General features: G+C 39.5%; 3 protein-coding genes across 4 annotated transcripts; 2 read left to right on the top strand and 1 right to left on the bottom strand.

The window, feature by feature from the left end:
* Positions 1–312: 312 nt before the first annotated feature.
* On the top strand, positions 313–1,644 carry LOC121808718 (gibberellin 2-beta-dioxygenase-like). The gene is made up of 3 exons (XM_042209312.1): positions 313–641; positions 879–1,203; positions 1,393–1,644. The coding sequence occupies exons 1-3, from the start codon at positions 313–315 to the stop codon at positions 1,642–1,644; spliced, it is 906 nt and encodes a 301-aa protein (XP_042065246.1).
* Positions 1,645–12,228: 10,584 nt separating this feature from the next.
* Positions 12,229–17,054, top strand: LOC121808162 (katanin p60 ATPase-containing subunit A-like 2). Of its 2 annotated transcripts, none has more exons than XM_042208539.1 (11): positions 12,229–12,475; positions 13,257–13,406; positions 13,494–13,549; positions 13,735–13,800; positions 13,897–14,004; positions 14,081–14,147; positions 14,281–14,365; positions 14,835–14,995; positions 15,818–15,919; positions 16,132–16,354; positions 16,733–17,054. In XM_042208539.1, the coding sequence occupies exons 1-11, from the start codon at positions 12,437–12,439 to the stop codon at positions 16,864–16,866; spliced, it is 1,191 nt and encodes a 396-aa protein (XP_042064473.1). In that variant the 5' UTR covers positions 12,229–12,436; the 3' UTR covers positions 16,867–17,054. The 2 variants fall into 2 exon arrangements, with proteins under 2 accessions (XP_042064473.1, XP_042064472.1); XM_042208538.1 differs by having other exon boundaries at positions 13,230–13,406.
* A 138-nt stretch (positions 17,055–17,192) lies between these two features.
* LOC121808177 (glucan endo-1,3-beta-glucosidase 11-like) lies at positions 17,193–18,651 on the bottom strand. Its single transcript, XM_042208558.1, has 2 exons — positions 18,527–18,651; positions 17,193–18,332 (listed from the first exon to the last, which is right to left on the bottom strand). The coding sequence occupies exons 1-2, from the start codon at positions 18,588–18,590 to the stop codon at positions 17,335–17,337; spliced, it is 1,062 nt and encodes a 353-aa protein (XP_042064492.1). The 5' UTR covers positions 18,591–18,651; the 3' UTR covers positions 17,193–17,334.
* Positions 18,652–23,254: the final 4,603 nt, after the last annotated feature.

Raw genomic sequence — 23,254 nt, 5'->3', positions numbered from 1 at the left:
AAGAAAATGATTAAATAAATTAAATAGCGAACTCTAAGTAATAATCTTAAAATTATACTTTAACAACAAATTATAATTAAAGAAAAAATAATTAAAAACCTAAAAAGAAAAAGTGAAATGCCAAGAGTGGAATAGAGGCTGGTAACTAGGTTTTGTAAGTGATATTTTGATAATATTGGTACCAATTATTGTTGTTTACTTAAAAAGAAAATAAATTGTTCTTTCCTTAATGCCACCACCCTCTCTTTGGTCTATAAATTCTCAAAGATTTTAACAAATAGACACGCCCTCTCTCATCTTCTCTCCAAAGACATGGTAGAAATCCCCGTCGTCGATCTGTCAGACGCCATTAATGCTAAGAAGCTAATAGTTGAAGCATGTAGAGAGTTTGGATTTTTTAAGGTTATCAACCATGGGATCTCAAGGGAGCTCGTTGCCATGTTAGAATCCGAGGCTGTCAACTTCTTCGAACTACCCCAACATGAAAAGGACAGGTCCGGCCCTCCCAGCCCGTTCGGCTACGGTAACACTAGAATCGGGCCCAACGGTGACACGGGCTGGGTCGAATACCTCCTCCTCTCCTCCCAGCCCCAACTCATGTTGCACAAACCCCATTTTCCCACCATTCCAGAACCATTCTGGTAAAAGTTATACTTTCTCAATCCAAAAAAAAATATTCTTTTCTTTTCATTTCGATCCTCTGAAATTATTCTCATAATCATATAGTACTGAAAATGGAAAATTTCTCTATAACGAAACTCTACTAATTAGTATATAGATCCCATTTTGAACATCACTATTTTAACCATTAAAACTCGTGTCATCTTATTTTGCATCAAAACTCGTGTCATCTTATAATTGAATTGTGAGATGATCAGGCTTGTGATGGGAGAGTATACCTCAGCTGTGAGGCAACTGCTGATGGGTGTTCTCGATAGTATTTGTGAGGAGCTGGGAATCGGTACTGCTCTGAGCGGGCTGATCGGGAACGAGAGAAGTGATTCGTGTTTCCGGGTGAATCACTATCCGCCGTGCCCAGCATTGAATAAGATCGGATTTGGTGAGCATACGGACCCTCAGATCATGTCTGTTTTGAGATCATGCGACGCTCCGGGCCTCCAAATTTGTCTCAAGAATGGTTCTTGGGATCCCGTCCCATCCGATCCAAACGCATTCTATTTCGCTGTTGGAGATACTCTCCAGGTAAACTCATTTCTTGCTACTGCTAGATGATGCGAAGAATGACTGAACTGATAGATAATTCGGAAAACCCTAATATCTTGAAAACGGAAATATTCTAATTAATCAAAATCTCTTTTCAAAACAAAGACTTGCGCTATATTTAAAATTGCATAGAAATCGAGGGGATATCGTGTGTCTCGTGGCATGCAGGTTATGACCAATGGAAGGTTTAAGAGTGTGAAGCATAGAGTGTTGACTAATTGCATCAAATCAAGGGTGTCGATGATATATTTTGGAGGGCCACCATTGACCGAAAAGATTAGACCTATATGCTCATTAATGGAGGAAGGCGAAGAGAGCATGTACAAGAAATTCACGTGGTCCGAATACAAAAAATCAGCTTACAAGTCAATATTGGGTGAAGATAGGTTGAAGCGTTTTCACAAAAACAAAAACAACTGATGTTACTTAAAACCAGTTATTGACGTATTTTATTTAATAAATTAATTACGTTAATAACCACTTTTAATACTAAGTTATTGCATAAATACAAAGTGAACTTAATTATTCAATTTTTTCTCCCACTTCAAAGATGATCTGGAAAAATTAGTTTTAAGCTATAGAATAAGGAACAAGTATTTTTGAAAAAAAAGATAGATTCTAACATGCACAAAATGGCAACAATGTTTAACCAATGGTGCTTTAAAAGTGGTAAACAACATATTGATCACTCTATAGTACTAGGATGATATGTAATTTACAAATCACATACAAATTATAGATTAAGTTTATCCATTTTCTCTTTTAAATCCAAAAAGATACATAAAATAATAAATTATATACTTGTAATTTTATACAATATTTAATTTGATAGTCTCAATAATATTTTTCTAAGATATTACTATAATACTTAAAAAAATAAAAAAGAGCTTAGTGATGCTGATAAGCTCACCTAATCATGTGAAGTATCCAACTTGTTTTTCTCTCCCCGACTTTAAAGGACAAAGTAAGTACGCAAAGCATACTTCAGATTACATTAGAGAACAACTTGAACAAGACGCTCTCAAAAAATGCAATCCTGCAAGCAAAATGAATTATTTTCCCCTAATTCTAAAGCAACCATCTCCTTATTTTGGAAAATTGAAAATTTTACACAAGCAAATATGTTACACTCCCTCCGTCCCATTAAATATGCAATATTTAGAAATCGGCATGATTTTTTATATAATATTGTTTTATGAGTTAATGAAAAGAGAGTAAAGTAAGAATGATGTAAAAGTAGAGATAGAGATATTGTCATTTTAGGAAATGTTTCATTTTTAATAGGGCAGATGAAGTATTATGTTTCATCACAATGTCACAAATATAACTAAAATATATATTATCATGGAAATGGATTTGTAACAAAAAAATAAAATGTTATTTTTGTTGGGGCAGAATAAATGGTTAGTCGGTTATCAGTTATGCCATAATACGATTTTGATCCGATTATGGTTTTTGGTTTCAGATATTAATGTTTATCAATTATAAACATAAGCAAAAATAACGATAAAAATTGAATCTTTAATTAAATTTTAAAAATTATACTTTCAACTACCAATCAAATGGGTCGATCCATCAGCCCAAATATGAAATCTTAGCATATAAACCGAAAAAGGCTCAAATCCTAATTTCTTTCCTCAACTTTTTTTAATAATAGCAGATTATCTTTGTTTGTTGCATCAACAAATAATGTGGGATACAATCAAAGAAATAGAAAAAGTTAATTTGTTTAAAATTTCGAGGACTACGAACCATGATGCATTTTTATCAACCTATAATGTTACTGAAGATGTACGATGCTATTACAATATAGTTATGATAAACAAAAGTACGATATCCACGGATACTAATAATCTAATTTTAATTACTACTTGAACCTCTCATATTATCTAGACTACTAGATGTGAAGATTCATTACTAACTAGGAGTATTAAAACTGAAACAACTATTTAGAAACTAAGAAAGCAAACAAAACACTGATGATATCTTCAATTTAATAAGGGAATTCAAAATGCATTGATTTCATAAATTTTCCATTAAAATTAATCATTAGTTCAACACCTATTTATGACTCAAGTTTTTACTATGATGGTGATTCCGATTTTACCCTATGTTGGATTTTAGATTTGATATATTTTGATCATTTATTACTTGAATTTAGCTTGATAATATCTACTTGTATATCCTTATATTTTTGGATATTTTTATCCTTTTACCATTTTTCGAACCAAAAGGCAAAATTATTTATTGATTATCTACTAGTATGCGAAATTCAATGAATAATTTGCCACTCAATTCAAAAAAATGCCAAAAGAACAAAACTATCTGAAATACCGAAATATTATAATTCAATTGTTCTAAAAGAACAAAAATGTCTGAAATACCGAAATACTATAATTCAATTGTTCTGGAATCTAATTTGTATTCGTTTTCTTAAAAAGGAGATTTTTTGTCCTTTGCGCCCATGGTCCCAAAATGGCGAAATCTTACCTACGATCCTACATAAAATGTTGGAAATATTGTAGCCTTTACACGGGAAAACTCGTGCTATTACAAAAGAACAAAACTGGAAGGTAAATATAATAATATAAATTACAACGAAAGTAAAGAGATGCAAACTATAGTATTCTTCAAGTCGAGTCGAGGTATCCCTCTCTCCGCAAGACGAAATACGCCCCGGCTAGTGCTCACGGATTGGCGTAATGTCCCCAAAGATGAAACGACTTTCCTCCTATCGAGTTGAAGCACCTCAAACTCGTAGGCTCCGGCGAACTTGAATTGGAGGCGAGAACCGAGCAATGCGATGCTCCTAAGATGCGAACTAGAGTGCTTGAGCTACGAGAGAAGAGAAAAGGATTGTAGGTTGTGTTGTGTGTCTTCCATCTCTCAAAACAAGCCTATTTATAGGCTAGGAGTGGCCACACGAGAGGTCTCGGGTTTAAGGCACCTCATAAACACTTGGAGGTTGAAAAGCCAAAAGACTTGGGAAAAGGAAAGGTTTTGAGTCCTTTCTAATTTCCCACATGTTTTTCCTACATAAAATTCATATTCCATAAAGAGAATGAAGTATGAAATTTAGACAAAGGCAATTTAACATTTGTAGTTAGGAACTTGTATATTGGTGAAGGTACATGAACCATTCCAGACATGATCCTAAAACTTTTATGGTGACTTGGCTTTTCACGTTGATTTATACATAGACATAGTAGCAGTACTCCCTTTGTTCCTATGTAGTAGAGACGTTTCATTTTCAGCACTCGTTTTGAAAAAATAATAATAAATAATTAAAATAGAGAAAATGTAAAATAAGAGAAAGAAAGATATAGTGAAGACTCTTAACTATATTATTATTTTTTTTACTTTACTTTCTCTTCATTTTAACTATTTATTATAATTTTTCCAAAACAAGTGCTCAAAATGAAACGCCTCTATTACAGAGGGACGGAGGGACTATTATTTTTTAATAATGCTCTCAATCATTGTCTTTTAGTGGAGCATACCATATCACTTCAACTTATATAAATAGACCCAGCGTGCTTCAGAAATGATTCTTTTCACCCTCAGAATTTCCCAATATAGCCATCGAACTCTCAAAACAATTTCTAAGATATTTGATTTCAAAGATTCACGGATTTCTCGAGTCTCTTCTTTTAAACTCAAATATGGAACTCTTTAAACATGTATTTTCTTCGTTCAGTCATAAGCGAGATGCTTTTTTGGAGGCAAGATTTTAGAAAATAATATTTAAAAAGTTAAGTGGAAAGAGAATTACAAAAATTTAGCATATACTATATTTTAATTAATAGCTTGTTTGAGAAAATGAGTTGAGTGAAAAGAGAATAAGGAAGATTTAACATGTGCATTTCCGTGTCTTATTTGAGAAAATGACTTTAGTGGAAATAGTATAACAAAGATTTACCGTATGTCTTTCAGTTTCAATGTCTTGTCGTAGATATATCGAGGATAACTACTTCAAGGTTAGATGATAATAATAACACAAGTCCTTAAAAAAATACTCCCTCCGTCCCCTAATAGGAGTCGTTGTTTGACCGGACACGAGTTTTAAGAAATGTAAAGAAAAGTTGGTTGAAAAAGTTAGTGGAATGTGTGACCCACTTTTTTATATTGATTTTATAATAAAATGTGAGTGGAGTGAGTTAGTGGAATGTGAGACCTACTACCATTTATGGTAAAAATGAAGAGTGACTCTTAATAGGGGACGGCCCAAAAAGGAAATTAGCGACTCTTATTTGGGGACGGAGAGAGTACTATATTATATTTATAGAAGAAATTTATGTAACTTAAGAAAAAATGCATACTGTATTGAATTTTTAGCAAGTGCATTGAATTGGATGTGAAAACATTGGAGTAACAATCAATATTCATTATGATGTACTAATTGACTACTTTCACTTATACTAAATTTACTAATCCATTGTATGCGACAAGATTAAAAACTATCTTGGGCAAAATGCATAATCTCATAGTGAAGTTTGATTTTCATTTAACTTTTATCTATGTGTTATAGTAATAATAATAATTAAGGTAGAACTTAGACAAGTTAGATGGAGTATTAATTAGTAGTATAAGCTTATCTGTCTACTTTAGATATTTTCTACTCTTATCCTCTCCATTAATTTTACCACTCTAACTATGTAGAACACCTTAAATTGGTAAATTGAAATCACGTTTACCAACTTTATCCCTTCAAAACCTTCTATTTAGGTATAATTTACAAAAAACAAGATAATTATATTCAGAAATATCCACAATTGATGATTCATGATAATAGTTTTGATAGTTAAGTGAGCACAATGGGCCATAGCATCAAATATGGTTGAACAAAATTTTGTGTAACACACTTTTACAAATCAAATGTTGTAAGAGATGTCAAATATTTAGTGGCATACATATTTGTTAATTATGAATCTGTCAGTTTTTGAGATTCATTTGGTATGAGATTATCTAAAATTAATTATTTCAATATTAATTTAATTTGTTGCATTTGAGAGGCAGATTCATAAGACAAATTTGATCCTATAATGAAAAAACTATGACAATAATATGTATATCTTCTAGTAAATCTAACCGACCAACATATTATAAACTACCCATTCCATCTTATAAAAATAGAAAATTTAGAGAAGACATGAATTTTAATGTTAAACTTGTAAAGTAAGAGAAAAATAAAAAGAAAGAGTAATTGAATTTTTGATAGTATAAAATGAGGTTCATGAGTTCATCTTCTAAAAGAGAAAAAAGTTGCTAAAAAACTAAAATAGATAAAAAAAAAAGAAGAAGATTATTTTTAAAAGAGGGTTAAGACTTGTGTAATTCATCAATGACCAATCGAATATCCCATAGCGCCTACTTACTTTACATAATTAAAATGTAAATTTTTTATGTGAGGGCAAACAATTCTCACGTTGGAGAATGAACAAGAGTTATAAGCATATATAAGGGCTACCATAACTCCATTAGTATGAAGCCTTTTGTGGAGTACTCTGATAGGAACTTGCCAACGGAGGAAGAGGATCATACTGCCGAGGATGAATCCGAACCAACTCGCATGGAGCAAACCCAACAGCCCAAGCCCAGAACCGTGAAGAAGTCAGCCCAACCAAGACGAGAACAACCCAAGCGCAATGTGTCTCGACCCAGCAAGTACAAAGATTACGTATCAAGATGACCAGCAAGAGTTTATTCGCTTTCCTTTATTTTGAGAGATATTATTTGGTTTCCTTAATTATCGTTATTTTTGCTTAGATAGATAGAGTAAAATCTTTTCGGGTTTTCTTCTTGATTCTTTCCCGAATCGTAAGTCCGAATCAAGCAGGGGGAATTCTATATATTATAGAATTCCCGTAGATCGAGTCTTGAGAAATAAGTAATACAAATTGCCTATTGTCTCATCCCTAGTTCTCTGCACAAAATTCCCAGCACCTCCACTGGGGCAAATCATGGAACATCTTGCATACAATCAACGATAGGACCTTAAATCCTATCATACTCCAAGAGTAAAATCGTGAGGACTTTACCCAAAGCGGACAATATCATACTAATGTGGAGTTCGGGTGTGCACCATCGATCCCACCACTTGACATGTTTATAGCATTCTCACACAGTTTACCAATCATGTTATCGTATAAACAACATAAAAACAAGTTGGTGAATACTTTTTGATGAACTGTCATTAATTAATTCAAGAAAAATATAGTTTAGCATCCGAGGATCGAACTCGTGCTACATGTATGCAAATATTAACGTATTAGCTAGAACCATATCATGTCATTTTTTAAATAAATAATCGTGACACAATGTGGCCATGTGGGTGTAACCTTTTCATCGATGCATTAAAGAATAAATTTTGTGGATAAATTAGAAAACTATTTAAATAAGTGAAATGTAACGGCAAGCAAGAAACATAAAATGAGGAAATAATTTACAATTTTACATCAATTTTCCAAGATAAAAAAAGGCTGCAAAAGCTCTATTCAGGGCCAAGTGAGGCTTAATCAAGTAGATATTGGCCCATTTAATCCATCTAAACTGTATAATAAATTGTAATACTGGAGTACTTCATTTGGAGAATATACTACATCTATTTATTTTATTTTCCAACTTTATTAAATATATGTCAGGAAACATCTTGACCTCATCTTAGTTGATTATGGGGGTTTATGATGGAAAATATTATAAATATTCAACGATACTAATTTAAATTCGAACAAAATCTTTTAATTAACCATTTCAATATGTTTTAGTACAATAAAATCTTTTATTAAAAATAAAATACTAAACACTCATTGATTCTCATTATTCATGTTTTTCTTATTATGGAGTAAGAAATATATTATGAAAAGGATTAGGTGATATTTAGGCCATTCGCATCTGTTAGGATGAAGTTCCTTAACGGTTGGAATTCGCGTCGAACGTCGCGGGAGCTTTGCCCGTCGATCAATCCGGCGTCGAGTTCTAGGGTTTTGTGCGTTTCTTGCACGAGAAGAAGAGGAGATGTAGAGAAAGTAAATTTTATTGCTTGCTTTGAAAGGTAAACTAAACCCCTATTTATAGACTAACTAAAATAATAATAATAATCTAAAATAATAAATAAACTAATTACCCTAACTAATCGACCGAAAAAAAGAAGGAAACCTATTACTAATGGGAAACGAAGTCCCCATAACGCGATGGTCGTCTCGTCTCTCGTCGAGTCGATCTCTCACGTCGCATCACCTCCGGCTGCTCCGTCTCCGCCGGCACCCTTGTGTCGGCGTCGCACTCCTCATTCGAAGGTAGCTCTCGCTCCTTTAGCCGTGCGGAGGGTGGTCCCGTTTCCCATTTCGAGAAAACTCCAACGTACCGTCGACATAATCACTTGTCAGCCTGCGCATCTGTTTAAGCCAAATCCTCCCCAGAATCACATCAAGCCCATGCACCGGCAAAATGTGTAAATCCACCATAAACACATGCTTCTGAATTACCAGTCTAGTCTGAACGCTCGCAAAGGAGCATAGCAATGACTCACCATTTCCGACATACACTCGGAAAGGACAAATCTGCTGCAGAGGGAGAGCCAACTTTTCCGCCACGTCAGGGTGTAGGAAGTTATGCGAACTACCCGTGTCGACCAAGACCCGGACCGGTATGTCCCCAATTGTCCCCCTCAACTCAATGTCATCCTCTCGTTGCCGTCCGTCCAGCGCGTAAATATGTGACAAGTCGGCTGATATCACCGGCGGATCCCTATTTTCCTCCTGGCCGTCCCCCGAGTCCTCATCCGACTCCAAATCCTCTCCCATGTAGACCAAAAATCGGCCCCTGCAGGAATGCCCTGCAACCCATATCTCGGGGCAATACCAGCATAAGCCCAGCTTTGAACGCTCCGCCCTCTCCGCAGCTGATAACCGCACTACTGGTAACTTAGAATACTCCGACCCTTTCACCTGATTGGAACGATTCAGCTGATTGGGTGGTGGGGACAACGATGATTGTTGTGCCGGGTGTGACATAGCACGCTGATCACGGTTCTGCCATGGCCGACGGGGCCCCCCTGACGTTGCCGGAGGGCGTTCAGTGCAACTGTCGTACTCAATAGCCAGTGCCATAGCTGCTGCTACTGACGACGGGCTCTGGTGCTTAACTTTGTTCTTAATTGGCTGCTGCAGACCTTCCACATAAATTGGAAGCAAAATGTACTCCGGGACCCCGCGCACACGATTAAGCATCGTTTCGAACGACGTGTGGTACTCTGCCAAGGACCCGGATTGACTCAATTTGGTGATCAATCCAATAAAATTCTGAAAGTATTGGGGGTCGAAACGTCGCCTCACATCCTCCAGGAAATCTGTCCATCTTGCCTGTGGGTTGTTCGCACGATAGTTGAACACCCATTCCGAGGTCGGCGGGTCGAACAACATAACCACATAATGTAATCTGTGCTCCTCCGGCATCAGCAAGTGCTTGAAATAATATTGTACCCTTGAGATCCAACTCGCCGCCTCCGAGCCGTCAAATCACGGCTGGTGCATCTTGAATTGTCTCGCTTGATCGAGCTGCTGCCCCCCGGGCTGCCTAGCCGCCGGATTATCCTAGGCCGTTGGCTGCCGAGCACCCGCGTACTCTGCCCTAGACCCCGGCGGGTCCCACTCGGGAGCTCTCGGTGCGATAAGATTCTCCCAAGAATTCAAACCCATATTTGGGTTAGGGTTCAGCAAGATCCCAGCGTGGAAGCTGCCCGACGGATCGCCACCCCCCAGCAGTTGCGTCCCTGCCTGCGCCCCTCCGGATGCCTGTGCAAACACCGGATACTGGCCGAACTGATGCAGCCCTCCCGACGGCGGCTCCGGATCGGGTCTCGGCGGCGGAACCGTTCTAGATGTGTCGCGGTCCTGAGCCTCCAGCCGCGCGTCTATGCGCGCCTCCAGGCGTGACTTCATGCGAGCCATAGCCGTCAGCATATGTTCCAGCATGATCGAGCTGGGGTCAGATGAATTGGAAGACGACGGCAGCGGTTCAAGGCCGCGGATCGTCATCGCCTCCGTTCGGTCGTTTTGCGACATGGTTGAGTGAGATCAAGATGAAAGCACCACTTGTTAGGATGAAGTTCCTTAACGGTTGGAATTCGCGTCGAACGTCGCGGGAGCTTTGCCCGTCGATCAATCCGGCGTCGAGTTCTAGGGTTTTGTGCGTTTCTTGCACGAGAAGAAGAGGAGATGTAGAGAAAGTAAATTTTATTGCTTGCTTTGAAAGATAAACTAAACCTCTATTTATAGACTAACTAAAATAGTAATAATAATCTAAAATAATAAATAAACTAATTACCTTAACTAATCGACCGAAAAAAAGAAGGAAACCTATTACTAATGGGAAACGAAGTCACCATAACGCGATGGTCGTCTCGTCTCTCGTCGAGTCGATCTCTCACGTCGCATCGCCTCCGGCTGCTCCGTCTCCGCCGGCACCCTTGTGTCGGCGTCGCACTCCTCATTCGGAGGTAGCTCTCGCTCCTTTAGCCGTGCGGAGGGTGGTCCCGTAACAACATCCCTGAACAGCAGTCCCCAATTTGTCTTGCCATATACTCAATTCCGGCAAGATGGGCTTGATATTGGAGAGGCGTCATGCGAGAAGTGTCAGCCATCGTGGCGGTCAAGTACATGAACAATAGGGTGTTCGAGCCCGAGACCGAGCCCGCCTGGCTTGATTCGCCTCGGCCCCTCCTCCCTCTAGCCGCCTTCTCCGCCTTGGTCCCTTGCGACGACGGCGCCCACTAGAGGAGCCCCCTGCATCGGTGGCCGTGCCTCCAACCTCTTGTGAGGTGTTGCTTGACCCGCCCTCACTAGACGAGTATTGGTCACCCACCGTGTGCTTCGTGCATTTCGAGCTCGAGTCATGCTGGACTGGACACCGCCAGCCCACCTTTCAATGTCTTTGACCGGCTCCCAAATATCGACATGTTTGAATTCTTTGTTGTTGTCGTCAAAAAAGACTCGCATAGCCGCTCTCAGAATGTCGGCTCCACTGGCTCCGCTTTGGTAATTCGCTGCTTCATTCTTGTAGATCTCGCAAAATTTTTTGACATCTTTGTCGGCTCGGTCAAAATGACTGCGGAGCATCTTCATGGTGCTGCGGCGGGACCCCTTTGGCTTGTTCTCGTTGTTGGCGTCGGTGACCTTTTTCTAAAAACACTTGCGGGTTTGTTGATTCCCGACAATGGGATCGTACGAGACGCTGACCCAAGCGTTGAATAGAGTCATCGTGTCGTTGCGGCTGTATGGATGACGGCCTACATCCTCCTCCTCCTCCTCCTCGGCCGCCTCCTCCTCTTCCTCCACGGCGTCGAATGCGCGACCCCCGGAGCTTCCACTGCCTCGTCCTCCTTCCGGATTGGGTTCATCCGGAAAATCCTCCCTAATTTGGGATAATCCCTGCGATTGCCCATACCTCGGGGCGGAGGGACGAGAGTATGCATCCACATCAAAATAGGGTGGTTGGTACGCCGCCGACGTCGACGAGTCTTGGGTGGCCGGCATCGAGGAGCCGGAACCGGAACCACCCAAGAGAGATGAATTGAGAAGAATAGATGTGTGTATAATGAGAATGAAAGAGGAGTATTTATAGAATAAAAAAAGAAAAAATAATAAAAAATTACCGTTGAACTGTAATATTACCGTTTTTAATTTTTATTTTTAACTTTTATTTTTTATTAAAATCAATTTTTTTAAAAAAAATTATTTATTGCGTCAGCATGACGACGCCCACTCGCGGGCCGGCGAGTGGGCGTCATGCCTAGCGCCAGCGCTCGCCACGTGGCGCTGGCGCGTGGCGAGACGTCTCGCCAACCCACCCTCCGGGCCGAGACGCCCGCCGAGATGAGACCGAGATGGATGGCTGCATCGTTGTCTCGATGCGTCTCGTCTCTCCGAGACAAGATAGAGACAGCATCGAGACGCGATGGAGATGGTTTTACCCCTTTACAAGGGGTTGAATTCAAGATTCTTCCACCTCACCGCATCAAATCACGAGCAGATTTTCCTCATTTGTTTATTAAAGTTTCCAATTTCTCTCCAATTTCACCTGAGAAGCGAAGAAGAAGCACATTGTCGATCTCCACACTCTAGTACATAGAGTGTGACGATCGGAGATCCGAAATCACAAGCATCTGCTTGGGTGCGTGTGTTTGTCCAATCGGCAATCGACCTACACCTCTTTAATGGCCGATGAACCTATGCCTACGCGCTGGTCGTTTCAGGTAGCTCTTTTTGACTCTCTGAATTCTGCTGTTCTCAATGCTGCATCTACGACGGCGACGTTGTGTGTTTTAGTTATTTCGCGTTGACTTGTGCTTTGAATTATTGCTCCGGTGAATCATTCGCATTTATTTTCAATTTCTGCATTGGTGGAGCTGAACTTAGGTGTACCTTTGGCTTCGATTGTTGTACTTACGAGCTTCGTTGCTCCTCTGATTTACATTTAATTGTGTTTTGAGTGTGAATGCGTGTGGTTTGCTTGTAGTCGCTGGAGTTATTCGGAAGTACTTGATGAATCATAAGTGCGTAGTGAATCGAATTAACCAGACTCAATTGCGAGTCTGCGAAATGAATGTTCGGTAAATCGTCGCTTTTTTTTTTGTCTGTCTCAATTCCTGCATTCAGGAACTGAATGAGTGTACCCTATGCTTTTGATTGTTGTACGACAATTTTATGAGCTTCGCAGCTCCACTTATTTACATTTCACTTGTTTTGGAGTGTGAATCTGTGTGTGTGGCCTGCTTGATAGTCATTGCCTCATTGGAGTGATTCTGAAGTGCGGCAGTAGTTGGTAAATCAATATAACCAGGCTCAGTTCATGAATATTTATTGCTCTTCCTTGATATATGTTCATGCATATACAGTATAGAAATGACCCAACTTTATGTGTTTGATCTGTGAGTTCCATTTGTAGGAGTGGTTAAAGTGGTAGTACTGATTTTTATCTAAAATTTATTTGTTGGGTGTACAATATAGGAATTTAAATTGTTTTATGATTCCAAGTTTGGGAGGAAGAGGGAGTCTGAGCAGAAAGATACAACTGCAAATGGTCAAATTGTGCCTAATGGAGACCAATCAAATGGAACGGCCAATGGAAGTACCAGTGTGAAGAACACGTCTGACTTGGCTATCTATGAGCAGTTCAGGATTCAGGTAATATGATTTTGATTGAACTGAATGAGCCTTTTGCTATACTTTTGGTCCTTGTTGTGATATTTTGACACGTCAGTTTTAATTCAGAATGGCGGGAATGTGGTCCAATCTAATGGAGCATCTTTAGCACAAGATGATAAACCGTATGGCCTTTATCCCTCCCTTTTGCAAATTATTTAATGTTCACAACGTGCATAGCATGGACAAGTAATATGGATTTCCCAAAACTAAGAATGCCAACCAATTTCAAACAACCAACGGTGTCTTCCTTTTGAACGAGGTACTTTGACCATGCAGTCTTTCTCTAAAAATTAATGTTCACTTTCAGGCAAAGATCTTTACTTCCTCCTTTTGAGTCAGCAGAAGTGCGTGCTTTGGCGGAGAGTTTATGTAGGTAATAAGGGATAAGCTATTTTCCCATTTGTGTTGCAGGATATCAGTATTAGTCCTAATCATTGATTTGTGGATACTCTCTTGTTATCATTTGCAGAGATATCATCCGTGGTAGTCCAGATATTAAATGGGAATCAATAAAAGGATTAGAGAATGCAAAACGGCTTCTGAAAGAAGCTGTTGTAATGCCTATAAAATATCCACAGTAAATCGTTGTCATTTCTTTGGAATAATTAACTTATGGTTTTTTGAGCTCAACTGAACCTGTACTCATGTTATAGGTACTTTACTGGTCTTCTAACACCGTGGAAAGGAATTCTTCTTTTCGGCCCCCCTGGAACGGGAAAGGTTTGTGTTCAGCTTCATCTCAGCTTCAATAATTTTCTCCTTCATTTTCTATTGTCTTATTGTATATTGATAATATTACTTTATTTTGTGATAAACTATGAGTGGTAAATATATATCTTAAATAAAATTCCAGACTATGTTGGCAAAAGCTGTGGCAACTGAGTGCAAAACCACATTCTTCAACATTTCCGCATCGTCAATTGTTAGCAAATGGAGGGGTGAGATATTGGATTTTATAAGTTTTGTGACATTCTTGTATGTTATTTACTTAGCTCACCATACCCATGTTATCGGTTGCACTGGGTTTTGCTATTGTATTATTGTGATTATCTTTTGTTACTTCTTATTTTCCTCTCTGTTGTAGTTATGGGTGGGTGTTCAATTGACATTAGACCACTTTTTTAGCTAATAAAAAATACACTATCACGTCTCTCTCTGTAAATATTAATTTTCATTGAGCCTTGAGGTTTGGTCATTATTCTCTTGGTACAGTAATTTTGCTTCTTCATTGCCATCTTCCAGCATTTTCTCAAAATTGTAGCATGTGTTAGTGTCTGGTTTGGTAGGTCATTCAGTTTTACAAAATCGAGGACCATATGCTGGCTTTTTAAATAAGACAAGCATCCCACATGTCTTTGGTGTTCCACTCATGAATCAATATCATGATATAAAAGCATCTAATTGCAGGTGATTCTGAGAAACTGGTAAAAGTATTGTTTGAGCTTGCTAGGTTTCATGCACCATCAACTATTTTCCTGGACGAAATTGACGCAATTATCAGCCAACGAGGTGAAGGGCGCAGCGAACATGAAGCAAGCAGGCGTCTGAAGACTGAGCTGCTTATACAGGTGATAACTTGTTTGATAATTGTTCAATCCAGAACACAAAAATTGAATCAAACACCATAAGCGGAAGATATCTGTCTGATTTGGGAACAAACTAAAAAATTCATCTTCTGGAAGGGTGAATGTGAACTTTAATGTTTTGTTGTTAACTTGTTATAAACTCTCCTGATTAAGATCAAAATCTTGAACCCCTCTAAATTGATAACTCTGCACCATTAAGTGAAGTGAGTATTTTCCACATGTACTTTTCGATATGTTTCATCCTAATGAATAATGATTCATATGGTAAAATTAGATACAGAAGGTAATTTGGCTAAGCTTATTTTAAAGAGCTTATAAGCTCAACAACTTAAGATTTTTCAAGAGCTTAGAAGAGGTAATGTCTCAAGAGCTTATAAGTCGCTAGAGTGTTTGAGTAATCGAGCTTATAAGTTGAGAGGAAGTTGCGAGTTAGAGAGAGAATCATAGTTAGAAGAAGAAAATGTAAGATGAGTTTGAAAGGTTTTGAGAAAAAATTGGAAATAACAGACCATAACAAGGCTATTTTTAAACTGATTGTTGCTTATAAGATTATGAAAAAATAGATGAGGTTGACGAAATCATGTTTTGAGGAGGTTATAAGTTGTGGATTTTATTTTACAGCTTATAAGTCGTTTAAAAGCTTATAAAGACTTGCGAACTATTGGGCAACATATGATCCTATACAGCTCAAAGCTATTTTTAGGAGCCTATAATCTTAGCCAGGCACCCTCTAAATATGTTCTGCCAATGCAGCTATATTTTCCACGGATACTAAAGGACTAATGTTTTTGTGGTAAACTGCAGATGGATGGCTTGGCAAAGACAGACGAACTTGTATTTGTTTTGGCTGCAACCAATCTCCCATGGGAACTAGATGCAGCAATGCTTAGGCGTCTGGAAAAGCGGGTGTGCTTTAAAAAAAGCTTTATGCCTCACCTAACAATTTGCTATGGTTGCTTCCATTATTTTCTCCATTCTGTTGAAAACAATAAAAGATGCTTAAAAGCTGCTAATCAAAGTCAAATTAATAGCTTTATATACTTATATATATGTTGATTAGCTTTAATGTAAAAGAATTGCTAAACGATAGGGAAACTGTACATTGTTTGCATGTTTAGATCCTGGTACCACTTCCGGAACCAGAAGCAAGACAAGCGATGTTTGAAGAATTACTGCCATCAAAATATGGCGAGGAACTTTCTTATGATTTATTAGTCGAGAAGACCGATGGTTATTCAGGGTCAGATCTTCGCCTTTTATGTAAGGAAGCTGCTATGCAACCATTGAGACGGCTAATGGCATCTCTTGAGGAGACACCAGCAGAACGGGTGCCTGAGGATGGTACGTTTTTACTGATGTCTTCCCCATTCACATGCCATTAAGGCACTTGAAACTGGTTACTTGTGATCAATGGGTATCGAGTTCTTTGATACCTGGTCAGTCTGGTTCATTATATGTGCATCACTAGGCACTTATCCCCCACCCATAAAAGAAACATTGCATCTCATCATCTTTGTTTTTTTTAATAATGAATGAAGCACACTAAAAAACTCCAAAATCTGTGATTACTGATTGATGGAACAGTCAGAGATTTATTCTGTCACACTTAATAAAGAAAATGTTCAAACATTTGATTCACCTTAGTCTTGTTTGATTTGTAGTAACTAGTTTCTCGTTCCCTTTTCCTCTCCTACCGCTAAAAGTGTCATTCATATGTAGAGATGCCAAAGGTTGGGCCAATCACACAGAGAGACATAGAGGTGGCATTGAGGAACACCAGACCTTCTGCTCATCTCCTTGCACATCGTTATGAGAAATTTAACGAAGACTATGGCAGCCAATTACTCCAATGAAGGCACGCACATCTGTTCCTTACCTGTTATTTATTTTCTGACATGCTGTGGTGTGTTATCATATGAAGATCAAGGGCTTTAAATAACATCTGTTGTTTCCTGTTGCATGGTGAGCATTTTTTAGTATTTCACGATTATGTTATTGTTGCGTCGATGCATGATATATACTGTGGTAGATGGTTAAATTACGAGGCTTAGTACATTTTTTATCTCATTGAATTATTTCATCCTAGATATGTTGGAAGCGATGCTATTGTGATACCGATCAGTTTTCTTTAATATCAGTTCACCTGTAGTTGTTGATTAATTGTTGTTCGAACTTGTACTTTTTGACAAAACTAATTAAAGAAAGTAGTACACTTGTTTATTGATGCTACATCTAATGACTAAACAAGGTGTATGTTTTTACCATTCATGAAGCTAGGATGGTTTTGGTATGACTAGATAAATTTTCATATGAAGAGTTGATCAATTAGCTATACCTTCGGATAGTCCGAGATTGTAAACCATCGTCCCATCGGGCTTCAACAATCCAAAGTTTCTCTCTGATATTGGGCCGGGCTTCATATCCTCATTGAACAATGCAAACATGTACACCTCCAACCTTGTCTTAGGTCTCAATGGAGTCCCTTCACCTCTCCATTGTCTCCTCAATAAATTCCCATTGTAAATTGCAGCGTTATGAACGGTTGCCCCGACTTCACTCGGATCTCCGATGGAGGGCCATCCTGTTTCTGAAACCCGAACCTCAATCCCTCCATACCCCATCTTTGCCATGGCAAATATCACCGCATCGACTTGTGCGTACAACATATTGTCATAATGAAGCTTTGTATATGGATCAACCACTCCCGGGTTTGGGTTGAATAATGTGTAGTCCAGAGAGATCCTACTCGGGTCGCCATTGTAAGCAAAATACGGGTACGCATTGATCCAAAATGGAGCCTTTGTAGCAGCCAAAAATTGCAAAAGTTGGGGCATGATCCGGTTCAGTTCGGGTCGGAATGCACCAGCTGATGGCGGGTAGGATTCTTGAAGAACCGCTAGCGAACTTGGAGATGAGACATGCATGAACCCGTCCAACCCAACCTGGATCAAGGCTGCATGGATGCTAACCATGGCCGGCACAAGGTATGATATGAGAGTGGTGTCACCACCGGTGAAGAGCTCATTACCGACGGCGATGCCAGTGATCCTTGTAGCCGGAACGTAGGGTTTGATACGGGTCATGACCCACTGAATAGCTTGGTTTGGATCCATCAAAGTCGATAACATCTCGTTTTCAACCATCACGACGATTTCAATGCTAGAGTTGGCAAACGCTCTTAGAATTTGCGGGTTGGTGTCGTAGATTCGGGTTTTTGTTAGCCTGAGAGAGTGGAGGAGATCGATAACTCTTTCCGGTGGCGGCAAATTATTCCCGACCTGCCCATAGTTGATGCCAAAGGATTTGACTTCTCTTAAACCTGTATGTAATGGAGAAATCAATACAAAATCATTTCGTTTCAAATTTCCATATTTACAAGTTCAATTCCCTATATGCATACTATGTGTTTGACAAATTCCTAATGAATATGGTTTGAAGCCATAAGCAACGCTCAAAATTATGAAATTTCTCTTTGATTCACTATGCATGGAGAAAGAGTATGTATGTATGTACCGGATAAAGTTAAAACAAATGCAAGAGTTTTTAACATGGTAATCATGCTTACAAGACCTCCCATGAGAGAGGTGTTCTTGGTTTCTATCAAAAATCAAGACACCAAGAAATGTTATGAAGAAAAGTTATGCTGGAATTAATCGAATTTACATACGCAAGGGGATATATATACCATATACATGTACGTGTGTATGCATATATTGTATGTCGGCTAATTCCTTTCTTTGCTTGTTTGCCTTTTGATTTAAATTAATGACACAAGTATTTGTTTCTTGGCTTTGGTACTCAGCTCAGATGCTTCAATTATTGCTATTTTTTAGGATAGAATCTTAATATGCCAACATTAATTATTGATTAATTTATTTTTATATGGTAAAACCATTGTCATTTAGATGAGCCAAATAGAATTTCTGCTTTGTTTCGAGATAAGATTTAGTTAGCTTGCATGATACGACTACAAAATGTATATTCGGGAGGAGTAGTATTTTATGCACCATCAAATTTCTGCTTTATTTATTACTACCTACTTTTCAATTTTATCTAATTGAACTAGCACCTGGTTTGGTTATCAATTTCTTCATAAGCTACAATGATATTACATGCGTTTCACAATAGTCAAGCCGTATTTCCATTTTGTGACTATTTACTATAGTTGAGTCATTTTACATATGATACGACGCATTCTAAGTATTTTCCAAATTTTCATGTAACAAAAAAATCTCAATTATAATGAAATAGAAGAGATTAATAGTTTCAAATTTAAATTCAACATGATAAATAATATGATGAATCCGCGAATTTCTGATGTTAGTGAATGCAGGAAAATACAGATCACGACACAAAGAATTTACGTGGTTCGATTTACTGAAGTAAATCTACGTCCACGGGAAGAAAAGAGGGCAGAGTTGTATTGCTTGATCTGTTTTCTACAGCTTACAAATACAAACTTGCTATTTGATATTTTATCTCTAGAGAGCCAGAGAGAGAGAGTCCCCCTAATCTATTTGATCTAAGTTCTATTTATACATTGAACTAAGATCGTGGCTTGCGTCACCACTAATGATGGTTGTGGATGTCGTGGAGGTCATGCGATCCTGCATGGGCCCACTATCCTGCATGAGTTAATGACTGCTTGACACCACTAAATAGATCGTGGGTGTAGTGGAGATCGTGGAGGTTCTGACATGAGTTGACTATCTCCCAGTTCGGTCAAATACTGAGACCGAACTGCTGAACTATTGCCGAGCAGCTTTTGCCGGCCTGAGAGTAGAGCTTGATTGGTCGGCTTTTACCGAGCTGTAGGCTGGGGCCGAACTCTTTGGTAATGCCGAACTGATACTCTTCCTTGGGCTTTGGGCTGATGGGCCGTCACTGCTGTTGGGCTTGTTTAGTCCGTACTCCATCACTACCCCCCCCGAAAAGCGAAGTGAATTACTTCGGCGAAGCGAGTCACTTCGGCATTCTGGATAAAGGTACGGGGTAAGTTGATGTTTGTCTTTGGTCTGATGAAATAAACATCTTTGACCGGACTCGTCTTTGGTCTGATGAAATAAACATCTTTGACCGGACTCGTCTTTGGTCTGATGAAATAAACATCTTTGACCGGACTCGTCTTTGGTCTGATGAAATAAACATCTTTGACCGGACTCGTCTTTGGTCTGATGAAATAAACATCTTTGACCGGACTCGTCTTTGGTCTGATGAAATAAACATCTTTGACCGGACTTGTCTTTGGTCTGATGAAATAAACATCTTTGACCGGACTCGTCTTTGGTCTGATGAAATAAACATCTTTGACCGGACTCGTCTTTGGTCTGATGAAATAAACATCTTTGACCGGACTTGTCTTTGGTCTGATGAAATAAACATCTTTGACCGGACTCGTCTTGTGTCCTAATTTGGCGAGTTTTATCGCTCGGATCGGACTTTCCGTTGTCCTAATTCAGGCAAGTTTTATCGCGAGAATCGGACTTTCGTTGCAGTTCGTTTCAGACGAAGTGCTTGATTCTTAAGCCGAATTGCGGTCTTGTATCCTCTTTAGAAGCTTTGACTCACAATCGTTGGCTTGTTGCAGCTCGTTTTAGACGAACTGCTTGTTTAAGCTGAATTGTGGCCTTGTATCTTCTTTAGAAGCTTTGACTTCACAATCGTCGGCTTATTGCAGCTCGTTTCAGACGAACTGCTTGTTTAAGCTGAATTGTGGTCTTGTATCTTCTGTAGAAGCTTTGACTCACAATCGTTGGCTTGTTGCAGCTCGTTTCAGACGAACTGACATCTCTTCGGTACGGAGGAGATGGAGTTCTCCTGTGGTTCCGGTACCGAGGAGGAACAGGAACATGTCGGGGTTGAGGATTCTTCTTTCCGGAAGACACGGCACTACTGCGGTAGTGACTTTCATGTCTGGAGGAGGAAGGAGAATCCACCCTTTTCGTCTTCGGCTCTTGGCTCTTTTGCAGGAAGGCTAAGAACTCATCCTGCTTCTCAGCCAAGAACAGCTTGACAGCCTCATTCAAATCAGGCTGCTGGGAAGACTCGGTGTGTGGACCTTTTGAGCGGCTTGTTCCTTCTCCGTGAGAACTGGAAGTAGATTTTTCACGAGGCTGCTTTCCAGGCCTATGGGCTGCTGGATTAGCTTCCTCATGGTTATCACGGACGGAGGCACGGGTGTTATGTGATCTGGTATGCATTTTTTTGGTAGAAGAGGATCAAAAACTCGCTTTATCACAAATTTGGTTCTCTGTTTCCCACAGACGGCGCCAGTGATGAATCCGCGAATTTCTGATGTTAGTGAATGCAGGAAAATACAGATCACGACACAGAGATTTACGTGGTTCGATTTACTGAGGTAAATCTACGTCCACGGGAAGAAATGAGGGCAGAGTTGTATTGCTTGATCTGTTTTCTTACAGCTTACAATACAGACTTGCTATTTTGTATTTGATCTCTAGAGAGCGAGACAGAGAGTCCCCCCAATCTATTTGATCTAAGTTCTATTTATACATTGAACTAAGATCGTGGCTTGCGTCACCACTAATGATGGTTGTGGATGTCGTGGAGGTCATGCGATCCTGCATGGGCCCACTATCCTGCATGAGTTAATGACTGCTTGACACCACTAAATAGATCGTGGGTGTAGTGGAGATCGTGGAGGTTCTGACATGAGTTGACTATCTCCCAGTTCGGTCAAATACTGAGACCGAACTGCTGAACTATTGCCGAGCAGCTTTTGCCGGTCTGAGAGTAGAGCTTGATTGGTCGGCTTTTACCGAGCTGTAGGCTGGGGCCGAACTCTTTGGTAATGCCGATCTGATACTCTTCCTTGGGCTTTGGGCAGATGGGCCGTCACTGCTGTTGGGCTTGTTTAGTCCGTCTCCTCGGTACCGGAACCACAGGAGAACTCCATCTCCTCCGTACCGAAGAGATGTCAGTTCGTCTGAAACGAGCTGCAACAAGCCAACGATTGTGAGTCAAAGCTTCTACAGAAGATACAAGACCACAATTCAGCTTAAACAAGCAGTTCGTCTGAAACGAGCTGCAATAAGCCGACGATTGTGAAGTCAAAGCTTCTAAAGAAGATACAAGGCCACAATTCAGCTTAAACAAGCAGTTCGTCTAAAACGAGCTGCAACAAGCCAACGATTGTGAGTCAAAGCTTCTACAGAAGATACAAGGCCACAATTCAGCTTAAACAAGCAGTTCGTCTAAAACGAACTGCAATAAGCCAACGATTGTGAAGTCCAAGCTTCTACAGAAGATACAAGACCACAATTCAGCTTAAACAAGCAGTTCGTCTGAAACGAGCTGCAATAAGCCGACGATTGTGAAGTCAAAGCTTCTAAAGAAGATACAAGGCCACAATTCAGCTTAAACAAGCAGTTCGTCTGAAACGAGCTGCAATAAGCCGACGATTGTGAAGTCAAAGCTTCTAAAGAAGATACAAGGCCACAATTCAGCTTAAACAAGCAGTTCGTCTAAAACGAACTGCAATAAGCCAACGATTGTGAAGTCCAAGCTTCTAAAGAGGATACAAGGCCACAATTCAGCTTAAACAAGCAGTTCGTCTGAAACGAGCTGCAATAAGCCAACGATTGTGAGTCAAAGCTTCTAAAGAGGATACAAGACCGCAATTCGGCTTAAGAATCAAGCACTTCGTCTGAAACGAACTGCAACGAAAGTCCGATTCTCGCGATAAAACTTGCCTGAATTAGGACAAGGGAAAGTCCGATCCCCAAATTAGGACAACGGAAAGTCCGATCCGAGCGATAAAACTCGCCAAATTAGGACACAAGACGAGTCCGGTCAAAGATGTTTATTTCATCAGACCAAAGACAAGTCCGGTCAAAGATGTTTATTTCATCAGACCAAAGACGAGTCCGGTCAAAGATGTTTATTTCATCAGACCAAAGACAAGTCCGGTCAAAGATGTTTATTTCATCAGACCAAAGGCGAGTCCGGTCAAAGATGTTTATTTCATCAGACCAAAGACAAGTCCGGTCAAAGATGTTTATTTCATCAGACCAAAGACGAGTCCGGTCAAAGATGTTTATTTCATCAGACCAAAGACGAGTCCGGTCAAAGATGTTTATTTCATCAGACCAAAGACAAGTCCGGTCAAAGATGTTTATTTCATCAGACCAAAGACGAGTCCGGTCAAAGATGTTTATTTCATCAGACCAAAGACAAGTCCGGTCAAAGATGTTTATTTCATCAGACCAAAGGCGAGTCCGG

The sequence above is a fragment of the Salvia splendens genome, chromosome 6 (genome assembly GCF_004379255.2).
Source record: "Salvia splendens isolate huo1 chromosome 6, SspV2, whole genome shotgun sequence".
NCBI lineage: Eukaryota > Viridiplantae > Streptophyta > Magnoliopsida > Lamiales > Lamiaceae > Salvia > Salvia splendens.
The sequence above is the reverse complement of the archived record's forward strand: the minus strand, read 5'-3'. Positions and strand labels throughout refer to the sequence as shown.

What these genes read in the sequence shown, in the direction of transcription:
- LOC121808718 (XM_042209312.1), top strand. Translation starts at nt 313, where the DNA reads ATGGTAGAAATCCCCGTCGTCGATCTGTCAGACGCCATTAATGCTAAG. An exon ending in ACCATTCCAGAACCATTCTG is followed by an intron (nt 642 to 878) that starts GTAAAAGTTATA and finishes TGAGATGATCAG; the next exon opens with GCTTGTGATGGGAGAGTATA. An exon ending in CTGTTGGAGATACTCTCCAG is followed by an intron (nt 1,204 to 1,392) that starts GTAAACTCATTT and finishes CGTGGCATGCAG; the next exon opens with GTTATGACCAATGGAAGGTT.
- LOC121808162 (XM_042208538.1), top strand. Translation starts at nt 12,437, where the DNA reads ATGGCCGATGAACCTATGCCTACGCGCTGGTCGTTTCAG. An exon ending in ATGAGCAGTTCAGGATTCAG is followed by an intron (nt 13,407 to 13,493) that starts GTAATATGATTT and finishes GTTTTAATTCAG; the next exon opens with AATGGCGGGAATGTGGTCCA. An exon ending in TTAGGCGTCTGGAAAAGCGG is followed by an intron (nt 15,920 to 16,131) that starts GTGTGCTTTAAA and finishes TTGCATGTTTAG; the next exon opens with ATCCTGGTACCACTTCCGGA.
- LOC121808177 (XM_042208558.1), bottom strand. Translation starts at nt 18,590, where the DNA reads ATGGGAGGTCTTGTAAGCATGATTACCATGTTAAAAACTCTTGCATTT. An exon ending in ATTTGTTTTAACTTTATCCG is followed by an intron (nt 18,333 to 18,526) that starts GTACATACATAC and finishes CATTACATACAG; the next exon opens with GTTTAAGAGAAGTCAAATCC.